The following is a 19,052-nucleotide window of genomic DNA, read 5'->3' as shown; positions in this document are numbered from 1 at the left end:
GGCGGCTGACGCGCGCGTGCCGCTGTCGAGCCGTCCGCCCAAGATGGAGTTCCTCCTGGGGAACCCGTTCAGCACGCCGGTAGGGCAGTGCCTCGGTAAGGCCCCCACCGCGGCGTCCCGAGGCCTGGGCGGTGCTCCGCGCGTTGCTGCGCGGCGGGGCCCAGCCCCGCGCCCCAGCCCGGCCGCCGCGGTCCCAGCGGGCTCCCTGTCCCGGGCCCGTCGGGCTGAGCCACTCTCAGCGGCGGGGAGCGGGGAGGCCGGCGCGCCCCTGGGAAGGTTGGCGGGGGCGGGGCGGCCGCGGCCGTGCCGGTTGACGACCGGAGCCAGGGCCAGGTAGCCTTGCCGCCGACTCTCCCCGTGACCTTGTGCGAGTCGCTGCCTTGTCAGGTCTGAAGTTCCGTCTGTCAGAGGCGGCCCTCATGTCTCTGGAGCTACTGTCTGCCTGGTGGGTGTCACTTCCCAGCGTCCTCAAGTCTGCCGACGCCGGCCTTCTGGGGGCAGGTGGAGAGGGGATTACTCGGGTGTGCAAACCCTCTGGGCGCTCCGGGCACCGGGATGACCAGCATCCCGGTGAGGAAGCCCGAGGTGGAGGTGAAGGACCACCAGAGGCCCGCCCGGTGAAATTTCCTGACTGACGAGCAACGTGCCTTTTCACCCAAGGCGGGAGCTCACGCCAGGCGTGATCCGTCAAGAATGTGGATTGGTTTGTTTTAAAACTGGGTTTCTCCTGGTTGGTGGAAAGACTGGTAAAACGCCTTCTATGAGCAGGGACCTTTGGCGTCCTTATGGGCCTGGCTGGATTAGGCTGGAGTGATTTCCCTATTTCCTGCTTTGTAAATTTCCAGCTTACTTTTCAGCCTTTAGTGGGCCTGTGAAATTATTGACGCCTCTCCCGTTGGCTGACTGGCACCTGGGAGCCTGCCTTTGCTCCCTGGTATAGGGTCTCTGATAAGGGGTGATGGACACTGGGCCCTGGAGGGTCTTTTCCCACCTTTTTGGAGGTTTCCACCTCCCTTTCTTCTTCCTCAGGTGCTCTTTCACGGCATCCGTATTCCAGAAACTCATTTCTGGTATTGAATTCCAGGCAGTTGTGGAAGGGAGCCAGTAAACTTGGGGGGATTTTTTTTCCCTTTTTCTGTCTCCTTTATAATAGGACGCTCTGTTACTACCTTTGAGACACCAAGGTAGCTGATGAGGGATATAAGTTAAAGGAGATTTTAAAATATACAAACATAGAGGATGTACGGGTGGGTAGCAATGAAAAGAGCATGACATTTCTCTCAGGAGGACCTGGGGTGAATGTCGCTTTGCCCATTTCAGCTGTGGGGCCCTGGAAAACGGTGCAGCCCTCCTGAGCTCCCCCACTCCTGAGGTGGGGGGCAGGGAGATTGACTCATTTCCACTTTGGAGAGGAGATGGGGGACCGCAGGCCCATCTGTGACCAGGCCCGAAGTCCACCGTCCCTTAGGACACTTGACCATGAAGAGAATGGGGCCCCTTCATTGCCAGCCAGTGAGCCAGCAGGTGAGGCCTCGGGAATTTCGCAGCTCAGCTCAGATAAGTGATTAGAAGCCAGAATAGGTTCCAACATGTGTTCTGTGCTGTTGGGACAAAGTGTAAAAGTGACCCTCACGACATTTAGTGCTGTTCGTGTTCTTGAGAGGTATATGTGCCAGGGGTTGGTAGAAGGGAGGGAGACGCAGGAGTGAAGCCCCAGCAACAAAGCTGGCTAGTAGGAGCAGCAGGCTTACCTCACACGAAGCAATTTGACCACCATGACTTTCTCCTGAAGCTGTTCTTCATGGTGAGTTTTATTATCCTTCTCACCTTAAGATGAGGAAACTGAGGCTTAGTGGGGCAGAAGCATGGCCTACAGAGCTGTCCCAGCGCTCAAAGGGTTGATGGGGTCACCAGAGGGAACAGAGACTCGGGGGGCAGTGGTGACCAGTGGAAGGCCACCATAGCCAGTGCTGGGTTGCCTTGTGGGAACGGGAGAGCTATCAGAAGGCTGGCACACTGCGGGGAGCTGGGCCTGGGCTGTTGGTGAGGAAGGGGAAGGAACCGCACTCTCAGAGAAGAGACCCTGTTCCGGGAACAGGTGGAGGAGGTGGGTGGCGGTGTGGCCCCCTCTGTGGTCCCCTGTCCGAGTGGAGTGGAGGTGGCTGCGGGGCACGGGGGCAAGTTGGGTTTGGGCCCAGGATGGAGCCCTGTCCTGGGTGGGTGACATCGAGGCCGCATTCCTTACTGACCTCAACTCAGTCTCTCTGGACCTCGTTTTCCTCCCTCAACAGCTGCTGGGGCTTGTACCTAACTCATCCCATCTGTCTAATTCAGCAGGCATGTTGAGAGGGTGCTGGGTGCCAGGCCCCAGGATAGAGATGTTAAAACACTGCTCCGAGGGGCCTTCTGTAGCAGTAAGGCATCAGCCCAAGTGTCCTGAGCCGCAGAGCGTTGGGCTCACTGTCTGGGGGTGCGTGGATTGGCCTTTTACCCTGCCTCGGGGCTGGCCTACTGCATGCTTCCCGGGCACTGTTGGGTCAGACACACGGAGAGCTGGCAGCCATACCCCAGCTGACATCTGACGTGGTTTCCGGGGCTTCCCGGTCTCCCTGCTGCCCGTCGTCCTGGGAGGTGGTTCCCGAATAGAGGCCCCGGCTTTGAGCCCGGAGGCGCCATGGTGTATACGGCTGAGAAGTACCCAGGAAGACTGAATGCTTCCTTGCGCTGCCTGATGCTCTCTTCTGAAATGGGTTTCAGAGGGTCCTGTGTTAACAGTTGTTGTGTCCGGGAACCACAAGCCAGGTCCAGGGTACTCGGCAGGTCCACAGCTCTCCTGTGTTGGCTGGAAAACGTTTTCAGATCACCCTTTTCCAGGAGTAAAGTTTGGATTCATTTAGATGCGATCAGTGAGGAGTTAGTTAATCCCGACCCGAGTGTTGGAGGACCAGCTCCCTCCCACTCGCTGCAGGGTCAGTGTCCAGGGCCTGGGTGGTGTGGGGTCTTGACTGCTGCGGGAGCCTCCCCATCTCCTGAGATGGCTGTGAGCTTGACGAGCCAAAGTGTTTGTTCCGAGAGGAGTTAGTTACCCAGTGCGAGGGGGCGGCTTCAGGGTTTTATTTAGTCTTCCCAACCCTGTGAGATAGACAGGATAAGAACGGGAAGGAACTTACAGTTTTAAAGCACCTACTTGGTGTGAACTGCACATGGGATCTCCCTGAATCCTGAGTGTGATGATCATCCCTGTATCGCTTCTAAGAAACTGGAGCTCCCGGAGGTTAAGAGACTTCTGCCAGGTCAAGGCCAGAGTCCGGCGGAGAATCCAGTCCTGATCTGGGCTTCATTGTGGGCTGGCATGTTGCTTCTTGCCCTGCAGAGCCCACGAGTCAGGGTTGTCAGAATCCCTAGAGAGCTGGTCGAAGCTGGTGGCGGGGTCAGTTGGGGTGGGCTGTCAAGGTCTGAGGATGCTGACACTCTGGGTCCGGAGACCACACTTTGAGAACTGTTGCTTTTGATGAAAAGTTCTGCTCCTGTAATCGCTTCTTAATCTTTCTTCAAACAGTAAGTGTGAGTTTTCTTGTGGACAGACTATAAGGTTGATTATTTAGAATCATTCATGCATTTGGTGGTTCTGTCGCCTCTCAGTATGCACCACGCTAAACACTTGCTGGGATGTTCAGTCTAGTAAGGGAGCTGAGACAGGGACCTAAGTCAGGTAAGATGGCAAGTGTTGGCAGCAGATGGAGAGAGAAACGAAGTAAGGAAATGGAGGACAGGAGGGATCATCTCCAGCAGCAGTAGTAATGATTAACGGTTTTGCTGTTTTAGAGATGGGTGCTGGCTTACTGTGTGCCAGAGACCACAGTAGGTGCGCTGTATATCTTGTGTTGCTTTGGTTCTTACAACACCGCCGTGAGCGTGCTACTCTTTCCGCTTTGGAGACGGAACCTGACTCTGCAGCTGCTTTCCTGGGGGATTGCGATGATGAGAAGGGGCATCCCAGGGGCTGGAGGAACCTGGTGCTCAGGGGGTGGGATTTGGCTCCTATTGAAGAGGAGAAGGAGGCTTGGAGGGTGCTCTAGGCAAAGGCTGGTTGTGCAGGGGTGGGGGTAAGACCAGCCGGGAGAGCAGGGAGAGGCCAGGCAGACGGTGTCAGGCCTGATTGACGAGGCTTCCAGTGTCGGCCGCGTGGTTTAGACCCTTCTGTTGGTGGCACTGAGGAGCCATGGATGATTTCTAGGGAGGGTAGTGGCCCGGCTGTCATTAACAGAGGCAGGGAGGGTCCCCTTGGCAGCTGCCGAAAGGCCACCTCTGTCTTACTGTGAAAGCCTCCACTGTGCAGAGCGGGGGTCTGACGAGGGAGTCAGCGCACACAGTGCCAGTTCCCCGAGGTCTGGGATAGGGCCCTTCCGGGGAGCCCCAGAGAGATGAGAGGGCACCTGCTGAGGTGGGTGGGCAGAGCACGGGTGGAAGCCTGGGGTTCTGAGAGCACCCGTCCTTAACTGCTGGGATGGCTGTAAGGGTAACCAGCCTGCTCACGTGCCCCTGCTTTCCACGCTCGGACACTCAGACCCGAGCTGAGAGGCTCCCAGGATTTGGCCAGGTCGCTGCTCTGCTTAGAGGGTGTGATGGGGCTATGAGCAGTTCCCATGGAAATGTGCTTTAAAGACACAGTGTGGACCTCTGCAGAAAGCTTGAAAACATACACTTATTTTCACTTTCACGCACTGGAGAAGGCAATGGCAACTCACTCCATTGTTCTTGCCTGGAGAATCCCAGGGACAGGGGAGCCCGGTGGGCTGCAGTCCATGGGGTCACACAGAGTCGGACACAACTGAAGTGACTTAGCAGCAGCAGCATGGAAAGGGGGGAAAATCACCATAATGTGCTTTCTTACAAACCCTTTGAGAGTCTCATCTCACAGAGTGAATGGAGTAAGTAGAGCGCTGTGTACTTCATAGTCTGTTTTCTCCGGCCTTGGAGAGGCAGTGTTGTGTGAGAGCTTTTAGCCTGTTTCTGTATGACATGCTGTGCTATGCTCAGTCATTCAGTCGCATCTGACTCTTGCGACCCCATGGACTGTAGCCCGCCAGGCTCCTCTATCCATAGGATTCTCCAGGCAAGAATACTGGGGTGGGTTGCTATTTCCTCCCCCAGGGGATCTTCCCAACCCAGGGATCGAACCCAGGTCTCCCATATTGCAGGTGAACTCTTTATCATCTGAGCCACCAGGGAAGTCATTTCTGTGTAATATGCCTGCTTTTGGGGCAAGTGGGTATCAGGAAAGGGAGGGGGTAAAAATGCCCAGAGGAGCGTCAGTTAAGCATTGTTGCTCTTGACCTAGGAGATATGTTACTCAGAATTTTCAGGTTAACCTACTAGTCTGCAAGGACAGAAAATAGCGTGCTGACCCTGCTCCTTGTGCCCTGAGGAGAGGCCTGTTAAAAACTAGCCTTGGCCTTGGTGCCTATTTCAGTGCTTCCCCAAACCCCCCTGGCCTAGAAGAGTCTCTGATCTCCTCCATTTAGCCCTCAAGCCTCTGGCTGTCAGCACTCACCACCTCCTCCAAGCAGCCTTCCGAGACCACCCTGCCTGTGGTGCCGTGACTCCTCTGAACGCCCGCCTGTGTTGTCTGGCTCATGCACTTGGCCTCGCCCTCCAGGGTTCCTGAAGATTAGCAGAGGGAATGTGAGTGGATGCCCAGCCCAGTTTGCACGCTGCTGCTTCCTCCTGCCGTGCTGTTTCCTGTTGTTTGCTGCGAGTCCCGTCCTGTTTATGGCCTTATCTTCCTCAGAGCAGGATGAATACCTTCTGTTTCCCCATGATCTTCACAGCACGCAGTAGAGTCTGCTCTGTGTGTTACTCACTCCAAAGGGTCCTCTCTCTCAGGCTTGTTTTCAGCATCTATCAAAGCTGAAAATAATGGCCATCATTTTCAGGCCCTGCACGGGAAGGTAGGACGCCCTGCGAAGTGCCATCCACACAGTGTCGCGTGCAACACTTTTTCTCGGGAAACTCCTGTCAGTCAGTGCTCTCATGTCCAGCATCTGGAGGCCGAGAGGAGCTGAGGGCCTTTCCCAGGGCGGGCTGGGGCTCCAGAGCTCTGTGCTACAGCTCTGTGGCCCGTGAGCCTGGCCAGGTCCCTGTAGACGAGAAGGGGCCTCCGCTGACCTGTAGTGTGTTCCCGAGCCTCCTGGGTGCCCTGTGCCTGCCTGTTCTCTTCTGACATGGGCACCTTGTGTTTGGGTCAGAGTCAGTCCTGTCTCAGCTCTGTGTGCGACTGCCCCGCATGTGGATCCACTGACCGGATCCAGGGAAGGGATGTGTGTGACAAGCAGGCTGCCCTACCACTTCTTCTTCGTGAAATATGCCATCACCTTACCGTTCTTGCCAGGCATCATTCAGACGCATGCTCCATGACGGCACTCGTGTTTTATTTGTTCTTATTTATTTACTTCTTAGAAGTTGTAGAAAAACACGCACAGCACACATTTACCGTTCTGTTTTATGATGTTCAGTGGCATTAAGTACACGCACGCTGTTGTGCAGCTGTCCCCACCATCATCCTCAGAACTTGCTTGTCTTCCCAGACTGCACTCTGTCCCCGCCGCTAACTTGCTGCTCCTCCCCCCATTCTAGCCCCCACCATTCTGCTTTCTCTGTGAACCTGACCACTCCAGGCACCTCCTGTGAAGGAATCCGGCAGGTTCTGTTCTCTTGTGGCTGGCTTGTTCCGTCCGCAGAGTGTCTTCAAGTTTCGCTCGTGTTGGAGGAGCCTGTCTCAGAATCTCCTTCCTTTTAAAGACCAAATACTCCTCCGTTGTGTGCGTAGAACTCATTTTGTGCGTTCACTTGTCCATCAGCGGATACTCGGGTTGCTTCCACTTTTGGGCCGTTGTGAATAGTGCTGCTGCGAATACGGGTGAGCACGTGTCCCGTGTTTGTGTCTGTATCTGTGCTTTCAGTCGTTCTGGATACAAACCCGGAGGTGGGATGGCTGTCCGGTGCCCTTCACCGTGGCTGCACCTTTCTTTCCTCCTGCTAGCTATGTGTAGGGTTCCAGTTGCCCCACTGTCTCACCAACAGTTGTCATTTATTTTTTTATAGTAGCCATCCAAGTGGGTGTGAAGTGGTGTCTCACTGCAGTTTTTTGTTTTTATTTATTTTTTTCACTATGCTGGGTGGCATGCAGGATCTCCCCTGTGGCCAGGGATCACACCGGGCCCCTTGCAGTAGGAGCACGGAGTCTAAGCCACTGGACCACCAGGGAAGTCCATCACCGTAGTTTTCAGTTGATATTAAGCACCTTTTCACATGGTGACTGTCCATTTGTAAATCTTTGGAGAAATGTCTATTCGGAACCTTTGCACATTTTTAAAAGCAAGTTACTTCTGTCGCTGAGGAGTTTTAGGAGTTCTCTCCATATTTGGGATAGTAGGCCCTTACTAGATACTAGATTTGCCTTTTTACTCTGGTGTTCAGGTCTCTCGGTGAAGAATGGTGTGTCTGTTTCTCTGTGGCTGCCTGTGCCTTTGGTTTCCTGCCCGTGTTCTCAGAGGGTCTGGCATGTGCCCTGAGGACAGGCAGGGTGATGCTGGTGGGACTGGTCAGCCTGACTCCTTACCAGGTGCTGGTTGAGAGCCCCACAGATGGCAACCCCGGAGGCGGCACTGTTGCTTACGTGTGATGGAAGAGGCCAAGGCACGTCCTTCCCAGGGGGTCTGTGATGGCCAGTGGCAGAGCAGGGACTTGCGCCCAGTCTGTGAGTCCCTACCCCTAAACCAGGGTTGTCTGTGGAGTCGAGTGAATGTGCTTGCAGCTCAGAGTGTGGAACTGGTCATCTCAAGTTTCGACCCACCTGAACGTCACCTGGTTCCAGGGTGAATCTGGGCAACTTGTCCTCATCCTCCCAGTTTCTGGGGAGTTTGGCAAGAAGCAGTGCTTTCTCACTGCACACCCAAGTCTTCCTGGGGTTCCATCCTCCTCAGATGTGCTTTGGATCCGCAGTGTCGGGAGGAGGAAGAGAGGCAGACACACACAAGTTCTCCACGTGGCCAGCTCTCTTTCCAGGCTCACGAGCTGTTGCTTTAATTGGGAATGAAGCACAGGCCTTGTCTTCTGGGAGGCACGTTCAGAATTCTGTCTGGGGTTTTGGTTTAGAGTGGAGAGTAAGGAGGGAGGCTGGTTCCTCGTCTCAGGGGATTGGGCCCCACGCCTCTGGGAGCTGGTACGCACCTGGGCCTGGGGTCGACGCCATGGAGGTCTCTGCTGCTCCCAAGAGAGACATGTGTGAGCTCCAGCTTGAGGCAGGAGATGCAGCCTGGGGAGGGACGAGCCTCCAGAGAGGGAGTTTCCTTCCTGCTAACTCTAGAAACCCTTTAACCAGCAGTTCTGAGGGTCACCGAACTCTGGAAGGCCCTTTGTGGCCTTTGGCCCAAATACCTCACTCTTACAGAGGAGGAAACGGAGGCCCAAAGAGGCGGGTCTGTGCTCTTCTTACACAGACACTTCTGACTCCAGACCTGTGGGTTTTTCCGGACACTGGTCAATTCTGACACCAGCTGGTATCCTCAATCCAGTCCAGTTCAGTGTACTCTGACCTGCCTGCCATGGTTGTCACAGGCCCCCAGGTAAGGGCCCGGCATCACTGACCACTCCCACTTAATACCAGCACTTCTGACTAACTGGCTGTAGATGGGGGTTCCTGTGAACCCGTGCCCAGGTTTGAGGATTTGCCAGCATGGCTCACAAGATGCAGGAAACACCTTCCTTTGCTGGCAGTCTCTCTGGCATCCAGCTCCATCATGCAGCTGCCCCAGGCTGGCCACCACTGGGTACTCTCTGCTCTGGAGAGTCCGAGGGTGTCAGGAGCCATGGCCCAGGCACTGGGCCAAAGGTCAAATGCGTGTGTCTCATTGTGTCCCAGGAGAGGCCTTGACCGGTGAGGCCTGGTGCCACTGGGGAAGGTCCTGGTGGCTTCTCCTGACCTTGGGCCCTGCCAGTCACCTGGGTGTTTGTGTCCACAGTGGGGTGAGGGAGGTTGGGAGTTCATCATCCATCACGTCATCAAGGACTCTGACTCATGAAGATGAACTTTCTGGGCCTTTCCTGGTGGTCCAGTGGTTAAGGCTCCTCACTTCCAGCACTACAGGGTGTATGGGTTTGATCCCTGGTCAGGAAGCTAAGATTCTGCATTCTGATCGATGTGGCAAAAAAAAAAAGAAGACAACTTTTGCTTTGTTTGAATCATGTTTAGTCTAATCACATGGGATTGGTTAGTTCCAGGTTTGGTTGAAAAAGTTAGTTCATAAACTCCCCTTTACTCTTTTGTTTTACCTGCTTTATCAGGCTCCTGTCCAGAACAGAGACACTGCCCTGAGGCGGGACGCAGGCAGTCCGGGGCTGGCTGGAGTCCTGCACTGATTTGCCATGTGACTCTGGAAAGGCCGTGTCCAGCCCGTTTACTCCTGTAACAAGGGCAAGTTGAACAAGTTCATTTCTACATCTGAAGCTTAAGGCCGGAATCAAAGGAGCTTTTAGTTTTTCTTTAGACTTTAGCCTCCATGATTCACTTTCATGGGCACTGAACAATGCTCTGCGAACTTAAAAAAAAAAAAAATTGTGCTGGGACTTCCCCTGGTGGTCCAGTGACTAAGACTCTATGTGCCCAATGCAGAAGTTCAGGTTCTATCTCTGGTCAGGGAGCTGGATCCCACATGCCGCAATGAAGGTTGAAGATCTTGTGTGCCACAACTAAGACCCATCACAGCCAAATAAATAAATAAAATTAAGTAAAAATTTAAAAAATTGGGCAAAAATTATATGACACAAAACTCACCATCTGCATCATTTTTCAGTGAACATCTCAGGGGCATTAAGAACACCCACGTCCAGAACCCTTCTCGCAAAACTGAAACTCTGTCCCTATTAAACAGTAACTCTTATCCCCCCCGCCCCGCTCAAGCCCCTGACACCCACCCTTCTACTTTTTGTCTCTATGAGTGTGACGACTCCAGGGACCTCATGTAAATGCAATCAAACAGTATGTCTTTTTGTGACTGGGAATGGCTCCCCACTCCAGTATTCTTGCTTGGAGAATCCCATGGACAGAGGAGCCTGGCAGTCCATGGGGTCACAAAGGGTGAGACACGACGGAGCGACTGAGTGCACACAACACTCCATTGAATGTGTAGGCCGTGTTGTGTATCCATCCATCCGTTTTTGAACATGGGTTGCCTGCACCTGCTGCTGTGAACGTGGTGTGCAGGTTTCTCTTCGAGACCCTGCTTTCAGTTCTTGGGAGCACATGCCCGGCAGTAGCCTTGCTGTGTAGCGTGGCCATGTGGTAGTTCTGTTTCTGTTTGTTTTTTTAGGAGCCTCCATACTGTTTCCATGGTAGCTGTACCATTTTCTACCCCCACCAGCAGTGCACAAGGGGCTCCGATCTCTGCTCATCCTCGCCTGCATTTGTTATGTCATGGAGTTCTCATGGAGCCATCCTCAAGGGTGTGAGGAGGGTGCACACTTTTGGGGTTTGACTGAGCCCCCAGAGACTCCATGCTGTTCAGAACTCCGTGCAGGACATGTGTCTGGAGGAAGGCGGAGCACCAGGGTTCCAGATGGTGTGTGCACGTCTCACAAAGCCACTCAGGTGCCCCAGTCACTCCCCGGGAACTGTCTTCTGTGTCCGTCCTGGCACAGATCTGAGTGTGGAGGGGGCCTCTGAGCTGAGGAAGGGGGCTTTTCATCCAGGCTCCACTGGGAGCCCTGAGGGCCGTGGCATTCCCCTCAGCACGCCCAGCCCTCCATCCTGGTCCTGCGGGGCCAGCTCATGGGAGCGTAGCCAGAGAGGGCGTCCAGTCCTACACCTTTCTGGAGGGGAACTGACATCACTGTTGAAGTTTCAGATGCTCTACGACCTGACCTAGGCTTGCCCTCTAGGGACCCGATCCACAGAAATGTCAGGTGGACGCACGTGCGGCCATAGCAGTTTTCTGAGGACAGAACCCCATCTCCCCAAGGAGGACGGTGTGTGCCCCCCAGGGGTGGGCACACAGCCAGGTGCACAAGTGGGTGTAAAGTGAGACCGGGGGTTGGATCCCGTTACACCATGAGCTTCACGGAGCAAGACCCATACTCAGCAGCTGATGGGGCCATGGGGCAGGGGACCTCGCACTTTACATAAGGTGACTTGTGTCCTGTCCGTGTTGTCTGATTTTTAAACAAGGATGCACACATATTTCACTTTATACAGACCTCTTGTCTCACGAGCAGGGCTGTGGATGCAGCTCTGCTGTGGGTAGACCCTCTACCCCACACATGGGGCACCAGGAGGACCCTGCTGCTCCCTCAGAGGAAACCCCTGACTGCCAAGGTGGGGCTGCCAGGGCGTCATGGAGCCCAGACCCCAGAGTCTGCCGCCCTTTGACCTGCCCTGTCCCATCCTCAGGGGCTCTGAGGTGGGTACCATTCACGCCTACTCCCTAAGCTTCTGAAGGTGTGAAACTGAAGACCCCTCAGGATGGTCCCTCATGTGGGCATTTGATGAAGTTCAAGCTGAAAGGCTCCTTCTGCCAACTCCCTTCTCTCTTTCTGGCCAGCTCCTACCTATCCTCCACAGCCAGGCCCCTGGTGCCTCTTGGGAGCCCTCTGACTCCGGAGGATATCTGCTCGTGAAGGCCCAGGATGCTGCTGCCCACCTGCCCAACTGGGGGCTGTGGTTTCTGCTCTCTCAGCCACAAGCCACCCCAAGTCCCCGTGTTTCATTACTGCCCCGGAATCCCTAAGGCCCTGTGGCTCCCTCCCAGAAAGCAGCTCTGTGACAGCACCAACCACGTGGCATCGCTCAGCAAGAGGAGCCACTGAGAAATGCACACGCTGCCCGGGACCCTTCCTGGAGCTCTGCCCTCCTCCCTGTGCGCATCCTGCCCTGGATCTCTGTGGTGCTCAGTGGCACACCCAAAAGCGTGCAGCCTCCTCACACCCTCGAGGACGGCTATTGACAAAACCCCAGGGCAAAACAAGTGCAGGCAAGGGGGTGGAAGAACTGGAGGCTGAATGTTCAAGGTCAAGGTGTCAGCAGGGTTGGTTTCTCTTGAGGCGTCCTCTTGACATGCAGACGGCCGCCTTCTCACTGTGCCCTCTCCTGACCTCGTCTGTGTGCAGGTGTCCCTGCTGTTCCCCTGTGTGTCCAGCTTCCTCTTAGGAGGACACCGGGCAGGTTGCACCAGGGCCTGCTCCCTCAGGGCCTCCTTGTACCTTCTTTGCTTCTGCAAAGAGCCCCCCTCCAGGTGCAGCCACACTCAGTATATGAATTTAGGGGCATACAGTTTACTCCTGACATTTGCACAGTGCTTCGTGGGTGGCTGCTTGCCCTCCTGTTCAGTTTGGGGTTCTGGGCAGTTCTGTTCTTGGGCAGACTGCATGTGGTGCTGGTTGTCCTGTGGCTGGCAAGCTGTGCAGTCTTCCTAACCCCCAGGTCTCTTCTGTTACAATTAAACCAGTACGATAGGCTCACACTTGGAGGACCAGACCGAAGCCTTCAGCTTCTGGACCCCTGGTCCCAACTGAGGGTCAGTAATGCGTTGTTACTCAACTTTACCAAGTTAGCAAAGGATTACACTTTAAATATGTAGGAGTTCAGATGGGAAGGGAGACTAGCAAAGCCCTAATGAAAACTGAGTTAGGTGGGGACTTTCCTGGTGGTCCAATGGCCAAGACTCTGCACTCCCACTGCAGGGGACCCAGGTTTGATCCCTGGTTGGGGAACTAGATCCCACAGGCTGCACCAGGAGTTCGCCACAATAAGGATCAAAGATCCTGCATGTCACAACTAAGACCCAGGGTGGCCAAATAAATAATAAAAATAAAATTTTAAAAATATTTAAAAAACTTGAGTTAGGTGAAGACATAATGCTGTGACAGACAAGCCAGACACCGAAGGCCACCTGTGGTGTGGTTCCACTTCCATGCGTGTCCAGGATAGACCACGTGTGCAGAAAGGGCAGGTTAGTGGGTGTGGGGGCTGGGGGCCAGGGGTCCTTTTGGGGTGGAGGAAGTATCCTGGAGTTTGGTGGTGGTGGCTACAGTGGTCTGGGAATGTACTGAAGTCCTCTGAACTGTGTACTTCCAAAGAGTGAAATTTATGGCACCTGAGTTCTGTCTCCATAAAACCATTATAAAAACATTGAACTGGGGTGGTGCCATGCTAATGTGAGTGGCTTTCCTTCTCTCCTCTGTCCTCAGGGATCTCTGTAATTACTTTTTTTTTTCAAGTGGAAAAACCCAGAGTCATGCAGATTACTTGGAATCTAGTTTTGTGCGGTGCTGAGTCATAGCCAAGCAAAGAAAATCTCCCTGGAATATTAAGGGGTCACTTTCGCTCCTAAAATATCAACATTGACTAAGATTTGCAGGCTAAAAATAGAGAGGAAACTGGGTGTATATGTGCTGCAGCTTGACAATGAACTTGTCCCACTGTGACGTGGGCTGTCTCCTGGTCCCACCTCCACACAGATCCGTGGTTTGCAGCAGGATTAGCTTGTTGTAGTCTGATGGAGTCCAGCTGGTGCTGGGCATCAGAATCCACATTTGTTTCTGTGTGTGTGTGTGTGTGTGTGTGTGTGTGCATGCGTATGCGTATGTCCTTTCAGAGAGCTGTTCATTCCCAGCTTGAAGCTGTTTTCAATCCCAGGCCCAGAGATTTCTGAGCCATATATATTTTTAATATATGTTAAATAATTCATCAAGGAACGTGTGTGTGCTGAAACGTCGGCGGCCACCTCACTTCCCATTTGACTCTTCTACCCAATTTTTAACCGTGTTCCTGCTATAGGCCCCATTTCTTGGCTAATGACATAAAATCATCTTCAAAAGGAAAGCCAAAGACTCTTACGTTACCTTTTTCTGCCTTAAACCCACCCTTTGGTATTTGCAAAGGTCAGATGAGCTGTTCTGGCGGCCGCGGCCCTGATGGACGGGGAAGCGTACGTTCCCATTGGCCCCTGAGGATGAAGGATGACTGCGGCGGCCACGGCATCTGCTGTAATGTCAGGAGCGGGCGCTGGGACGCAGGGGCAGCAGGCACATGAAAAATGCAGGAGGCGGGAAGTGCCTCTGCCTCACAGCCACGGGGACATCTCCGAGAGCATTTGTTCTCCTCCGTTAAGCCTTGTCACCCGGCATCTAGTACAGGGGCTGGGGGCAGGGGCACCAGTGCCATGTCCTGTGGGGCCTTGCCCTGCCCTTGCACCAGCTTGTTTTTGTTCAGTCTTTGCCCCTCGTGGGGGTCGTCGGCTTTATTCTCAGTTAAATAAAGAGCATCCTTTGGTGCCTGGTGTGGGAGAAGCAGGTGCTGTGCGCTGGGCGTGTCTCTGTCCCCACTCAGAGCAGATGGCCTGCATCAGTTCATTTTGTGACCTTTCTTTGCTGCTAAGACACCAAATCTCTGATCCCACGGATCATAAATATTCTTTAGGTTTGCAGGCACGGAGGTAATGGGAGCTGCAAGCTGTCGCTATCATTTTCCATTTGTTGGAACCCTTAGGAAGGAAACCATTACAGCAGTTGAGGTGCTGTGCATGCCTGCTGCGGCCCCGGGCTTTACGGACATGTGAAGGGCACTGCAGCCTGGCGGCCTCAGCCACGGTCAGGGAGCCTTCTGCTCCATGTCCCGCCGTCCTCACCTTTCTGCTCGCCAGGGAGCCCCTCCCAGCAGCCGGGCACCGTGACTCAGCCCCACTGCCCGCTCCCACTGCCTCCCCAGGGGCTGCATTCTTAAAGTCACTAAAGGTCATGATGGTCACCTGGTCTCCATTGCTCATTGTTCTGATGGGGGCCTCGCCCTGCCCCGGCCGGAAACAAGAGCAGCGCAGGCTGTGTGGGGCCCAGTGAGGAGGTGCTGGACCCCTCAGAGGTTTACAGGGAGGAGGCGGGCTGGGCGAGGACACAGTTCTGGGAGTCTTGGGGGGACCTGGAGCAGAGGGCAGCGAGGACAGTCACCCTGAGAGTCAGGCTTGAACCTTGTCTGGAGTCAAGGGGGAAGCTTGGCAAATGAACTTATGTACAAAGCAGAAGCAGAGTCACAGATGTAGAAAGCAAACTTATGGTTACCAGGGGTAAGGTGGGAGAGGGATAAACTGGGAGATTTGGACTGACATAAACACCCTACTATATACAAACTAGGTAACTGCCAAGGACCTACTGGACAGCACAGGGAACTCTACTCAATGCTCTGTAGTGACCTATATGGGAAAAGAAGCTAAAAAAGAGCAGGTATATGCGTGTGTATAACTCATTCATTTTGCAGTACACCTGAAACTAACACAACATTGTAAATCCAATAAAATTTTTTAAAAGGTTGGGGAAGCTTGGGAGGTCTTAAATGTGTGTGTGTGGGTGGTGCTTATGCATCTCAGGGGAGGAGCATGTGGGGGGCCTGCCAGAGAGGGGCAGCAGCATCCCATCCTGAGGGACCGAGGGGGCCCTCCGCCCCGCTCCAGCTCTCACCACCCCACCCCGTTCCTTCATCCTCCCCTCTGCCCAGAGCCTCTGCACCCCACCCAGTCTGCTCCCCTTCTGACACCTCCTGGGACCCTGGGGCAGGGGCTCACCCTTCCCCCGCCCCCACAGCAGGCTGGGCTGCCTGGCACCACAGGGCGCTCAGTGGAGACCACCTTGCTCCAGACGTTATGCGGGTCAGGGCTTCCGGTTGGGCTCCATGAGCCCCAGCCCTCTTGCCTGTCCTGTGGGCAAGAATGCTCTCTGCCCAGGGCTGCTGCGAGCAGGCCTCTTAGAGAGGCCTTTACCAGAACCTCATAGCTCCCTCTCCTCTGCAACCTGCCGTACACCCAGCACCGAGGTAGCTCTGACCACACGGCCTGGGGCAGGTGAGTCCAGGGCCCTCTCAGCAGGACACTCAGCACCATCCTTGAGGCTGGGACTTGGGGCCCTCAACTTTAAAAAGAGGTTTAAATTTTAAATCTTTTCTTATCTCAGAAAAAAATAAAACCAGGGGCAGGGACTTCTCTGGTGGTCTAATGGTTATGACTCTGAGCTCTCAAAGCAGGGGGCCTAGGTTCCATCCCTGGTCAGGGAACTAGATCCCACATGGGCCACAACTAGAACCCAGCACAGCCAATACATAAGTATTTTTTAAAATAATAGCAGAAATAGAAACGGGGGAAGATCTCCTTCATAGGCTGGTTTTAAGATTTAGATGAGACAATGTGTGTCTGTATGTAAGTCATTCAGCACTCGGTAGCTTTCATCATGAACATCCTTTCAATAATACATCCTGCAGGATATTAGCTACTATCCCCATTTTACAAATCAAATGACAGAGGTTTAAAGCCAAGGTTAGGTAGCATGCCTGAGCTCCTGGGGCAAATGAATTACAGAGCCAGGGGTCTGAGCCCAGGTGTGACTGCCCCCCGGCCCCTACCTTCATGATGGCTAATCATTGAACTGAGCTTTGCGACCTTGAGAAGAGAAAGGGCCAGTTATGGGTCAGCAGACTAAGTTCATGTGGTCCTGCCTCTGTCTGGCGTTCCAGCCAGTGCTGATTCCTGGAAGCTGACGGCCACATACGGGGTCTCTGCAGACCCCTGCCTGCATCCCCCACCTCCTTCCCACTCCTCCTGTGGGTAGTGCTACTCAGCCCTGCAGTGGAGAGAAACTGGGCAGGCAGATCAAACACGGGTGCAGCAGCCCTTCCCTGCTCAGTCTTAGTGGGAAGAGGAGGGTCAGTGGTCACCTGTGGAGGCTTGTTCTCCAGTCAGGATAGTGAGGGGTGGACGTTCCAACTGTAAAGTTGCTGGGAATGGAACGTGTGAGGTTGATGTTGCCGAACTGGACAAAAGACCCAGGCTCGTCCAGTCTCACTGCTCCCTGGTGCCTTGGTCTGGACCCGCAAACACCCAAGATCAGGCAAGGAGTGCTGTGGGCAGGGGACCCACTGACCCGGAACCCTCTTCTGGAAGGTCTGGCTTAATGGGAGCCAGCATTGCCAGACCAGGACCCAGCTTCCCATCTGGCTCTGTGCACCTGTTCAGAGAGGTTCTCCATTATCAAACGAGGAAGCTGAGCAGATAAGCCAGTTGCCTGTGGCCCTTGGAGGACAAGGCAGGGACTTGAAGGGCACGTTTAGGCCACGTCCAGTCCTCTTCCTGCACGTCCACCAAGGCCTCTGGACCTCCATCACTGAGCAGCAGGATCGCCAGGGCTGGGGGTTCCTCCCCGGGTGCTCGGCCACCCCGGGGGAATAGGCAAGGATGGCTTTTCCCTAGAGAAGTGTTCCCTTCTTTGGGGGTATGTGTCCTGGTGTGTCACGTCTGGATAGCCACCTTCACCAGTGTAGTTTCCCCAAACCAAGCCCCAGAACAGGTTTTGGGGGAAGGTAGAGAGCCCGAGTGGTTATAGACCTTACAGGTAAGACTCAAAAGCCCTGTGGAGAAGCCCCCGCTTTGGATAGGAAAGCAAAACCGATCACCTCGTTGCTGCAATGACAGCCTGGCTCTCTTGGGACCCAGCCAGAAAAACAATTTGTTAGAATGACCCCCCCACGTAACCAGCTAAAGCTTTGGGCTGAAATCCAGAATGCTTATTATGGGAAAGTGGGGTTAAAATTGTTCCTCTGAAACTCTGTGGTTGTTTATTTGAATTAGCGAGGTCGCCCCAGTGACAGCTGTGGAGGCCAGTCTTTAATTAGGAGAAGAATTTGCCCTGAACGTCATCAGAGTGGCATTTCTGAGGCCTCGGGTGTTTTTCTTCCTGGCTTCTTCCAGCCTTGTCTCAGTCCCGGGCTCCATCCAGGGTTAAGAGCTAGCTTCTTCCCAGATGACCATTCCGCATGCTTCTAGCAGCCCCATCCCCCACCCTCGCGAGCTGGGGGCTGCTTCTGGAGCCTGGGCTCCAGATGAGGCCGTGAGTGTTTGTCGTGTGAAGTTGGGCACAGCTGGTCTTGAGCGCCGTTGCTGCAGGCCACATGCTACTCTGAAGTGTTCTGTATCTGTAAGCACATTTCCATCTCGTCTTTGTAACCAGCAGGTGAGGCGGAGTCCTTAACGTCCCGCTTCACAGGTGAGGAGGCTGTGGGGCTGGGATCACACGGCTGGTTAGTGAGGCGCCCACTGCAGAGGCTGGCACAAGGCAGGCACTCAGTGGATGTTTATCGAGTCTGAGTCTCCCTCGCACCGAAACGTCCGTTACATTTACCATCTTCTGCCCTCTAGTTTTTCTTTTTTTGGCCACACTGTACAGCTTGCAAAATCTTAAGTTCCCCAACCAGGAATTGAACCCGTGCCCCCTACAGTGGAGGCCCAGAGTCCTAAGCACTGGACTGCTAGAGAATTGCCCCTGCCCTCTAGTTTTTACTTTGACTTTTCTCTGATAACATTGAATATGTCAATCTTTTCTTCAAACCTGGGTTTACTTTTTAAACTTTGAGTTACGGAGAGTTTTAAACATTTTTAAAGAGAGAGAGAATAGTATAATGAAACTCTGTTCAGTCCTTTATGTAACTTCAGCAGTCATCAACTCATGGCCTGTTTTGTCAACATGCCCATCTTCTCACTTTCCTGGCCTGTATTATTTTGAAGTAAATCCCCCAAATCATATTATTTCAGCCATATATTTCAATGTGTGTCTCTAAAAGAAAACGAACTCTTAAAAACAACCATAATACCATTGTTGCACTTCAGGAATTAATAATAATTCCCCAGTATTGCTTATTCAGTCAGCATTCATGTTTTTGTGCTGTGCTTAGTTGTGTCTGACTTTGCAAGCCCGTGGACTGTAGCCCACCAGGCTCCCCTCTCCATGGGGGTTCTCCAGGCAAGAATTCTGGGGTGGGTTGCCATGCCTTCCTCTGGGGGATCTTCCCAACCCAGGGATTGAACCCAGGTCTCCTGCATTATAGGCGGACTCTTTACTGTCTGAGCCACCGGGGAAGTCATGTCTTTAGTTGTCTCCTGATGTGTCACGCGTTGTGTTAAAGTCTGTTTGAACAGGCTCTGATAAGCTCCGCATTGCAGGTGGCTGGTGTGTCTCTTCTGTCT

The 19,052-nt window shown here is 53.8% G+C and overlaps 1 protein-coding gene across 1 annotated transcript in view; it reads left to right on the top strand.

Moving 5' to 3' along the window:
- Positions 1–6: 6 nt before the first annotated feature.
- Positions 7–19,052, top strand: part of TOM1L2 (target of myb1-like 2 (chicken)) — a 74,837-nt gene continuing 55,791 nt past the window's right edge. Inside the window, exon 1 of the mRNA XM_010843166.1 lies at positions 7–95. Coding sequence (XP_010841468.1) covers positions 44–95 — 52 coding nt within the window. The 5' untranslated portion in view covers positions 7–43. The remainder of the gene's footprint in view (positions 96–19,052) is intronic.

This window comes from Bison bison, unplaced genomic scaffold, assembly GCF_000754665.1.
Source record: "Bison bison bison isolate TAMUID 2011002044 unplaced genomic scaffold, Bison_UMD1.0 scf7180017864180, whole genome shotgun sequence".
Taxonomy (NCBI): Eukaryota; Metazoa; Chordata; class Mammalia; order Artiodactyla; family Bovidae; genus Bison; species Bison bison.
The sequence above is the reverse complement of the archived record's forward strand: the minus strand, read 5'-3'. Positions and strand labels throughout refer to the sequence as shown.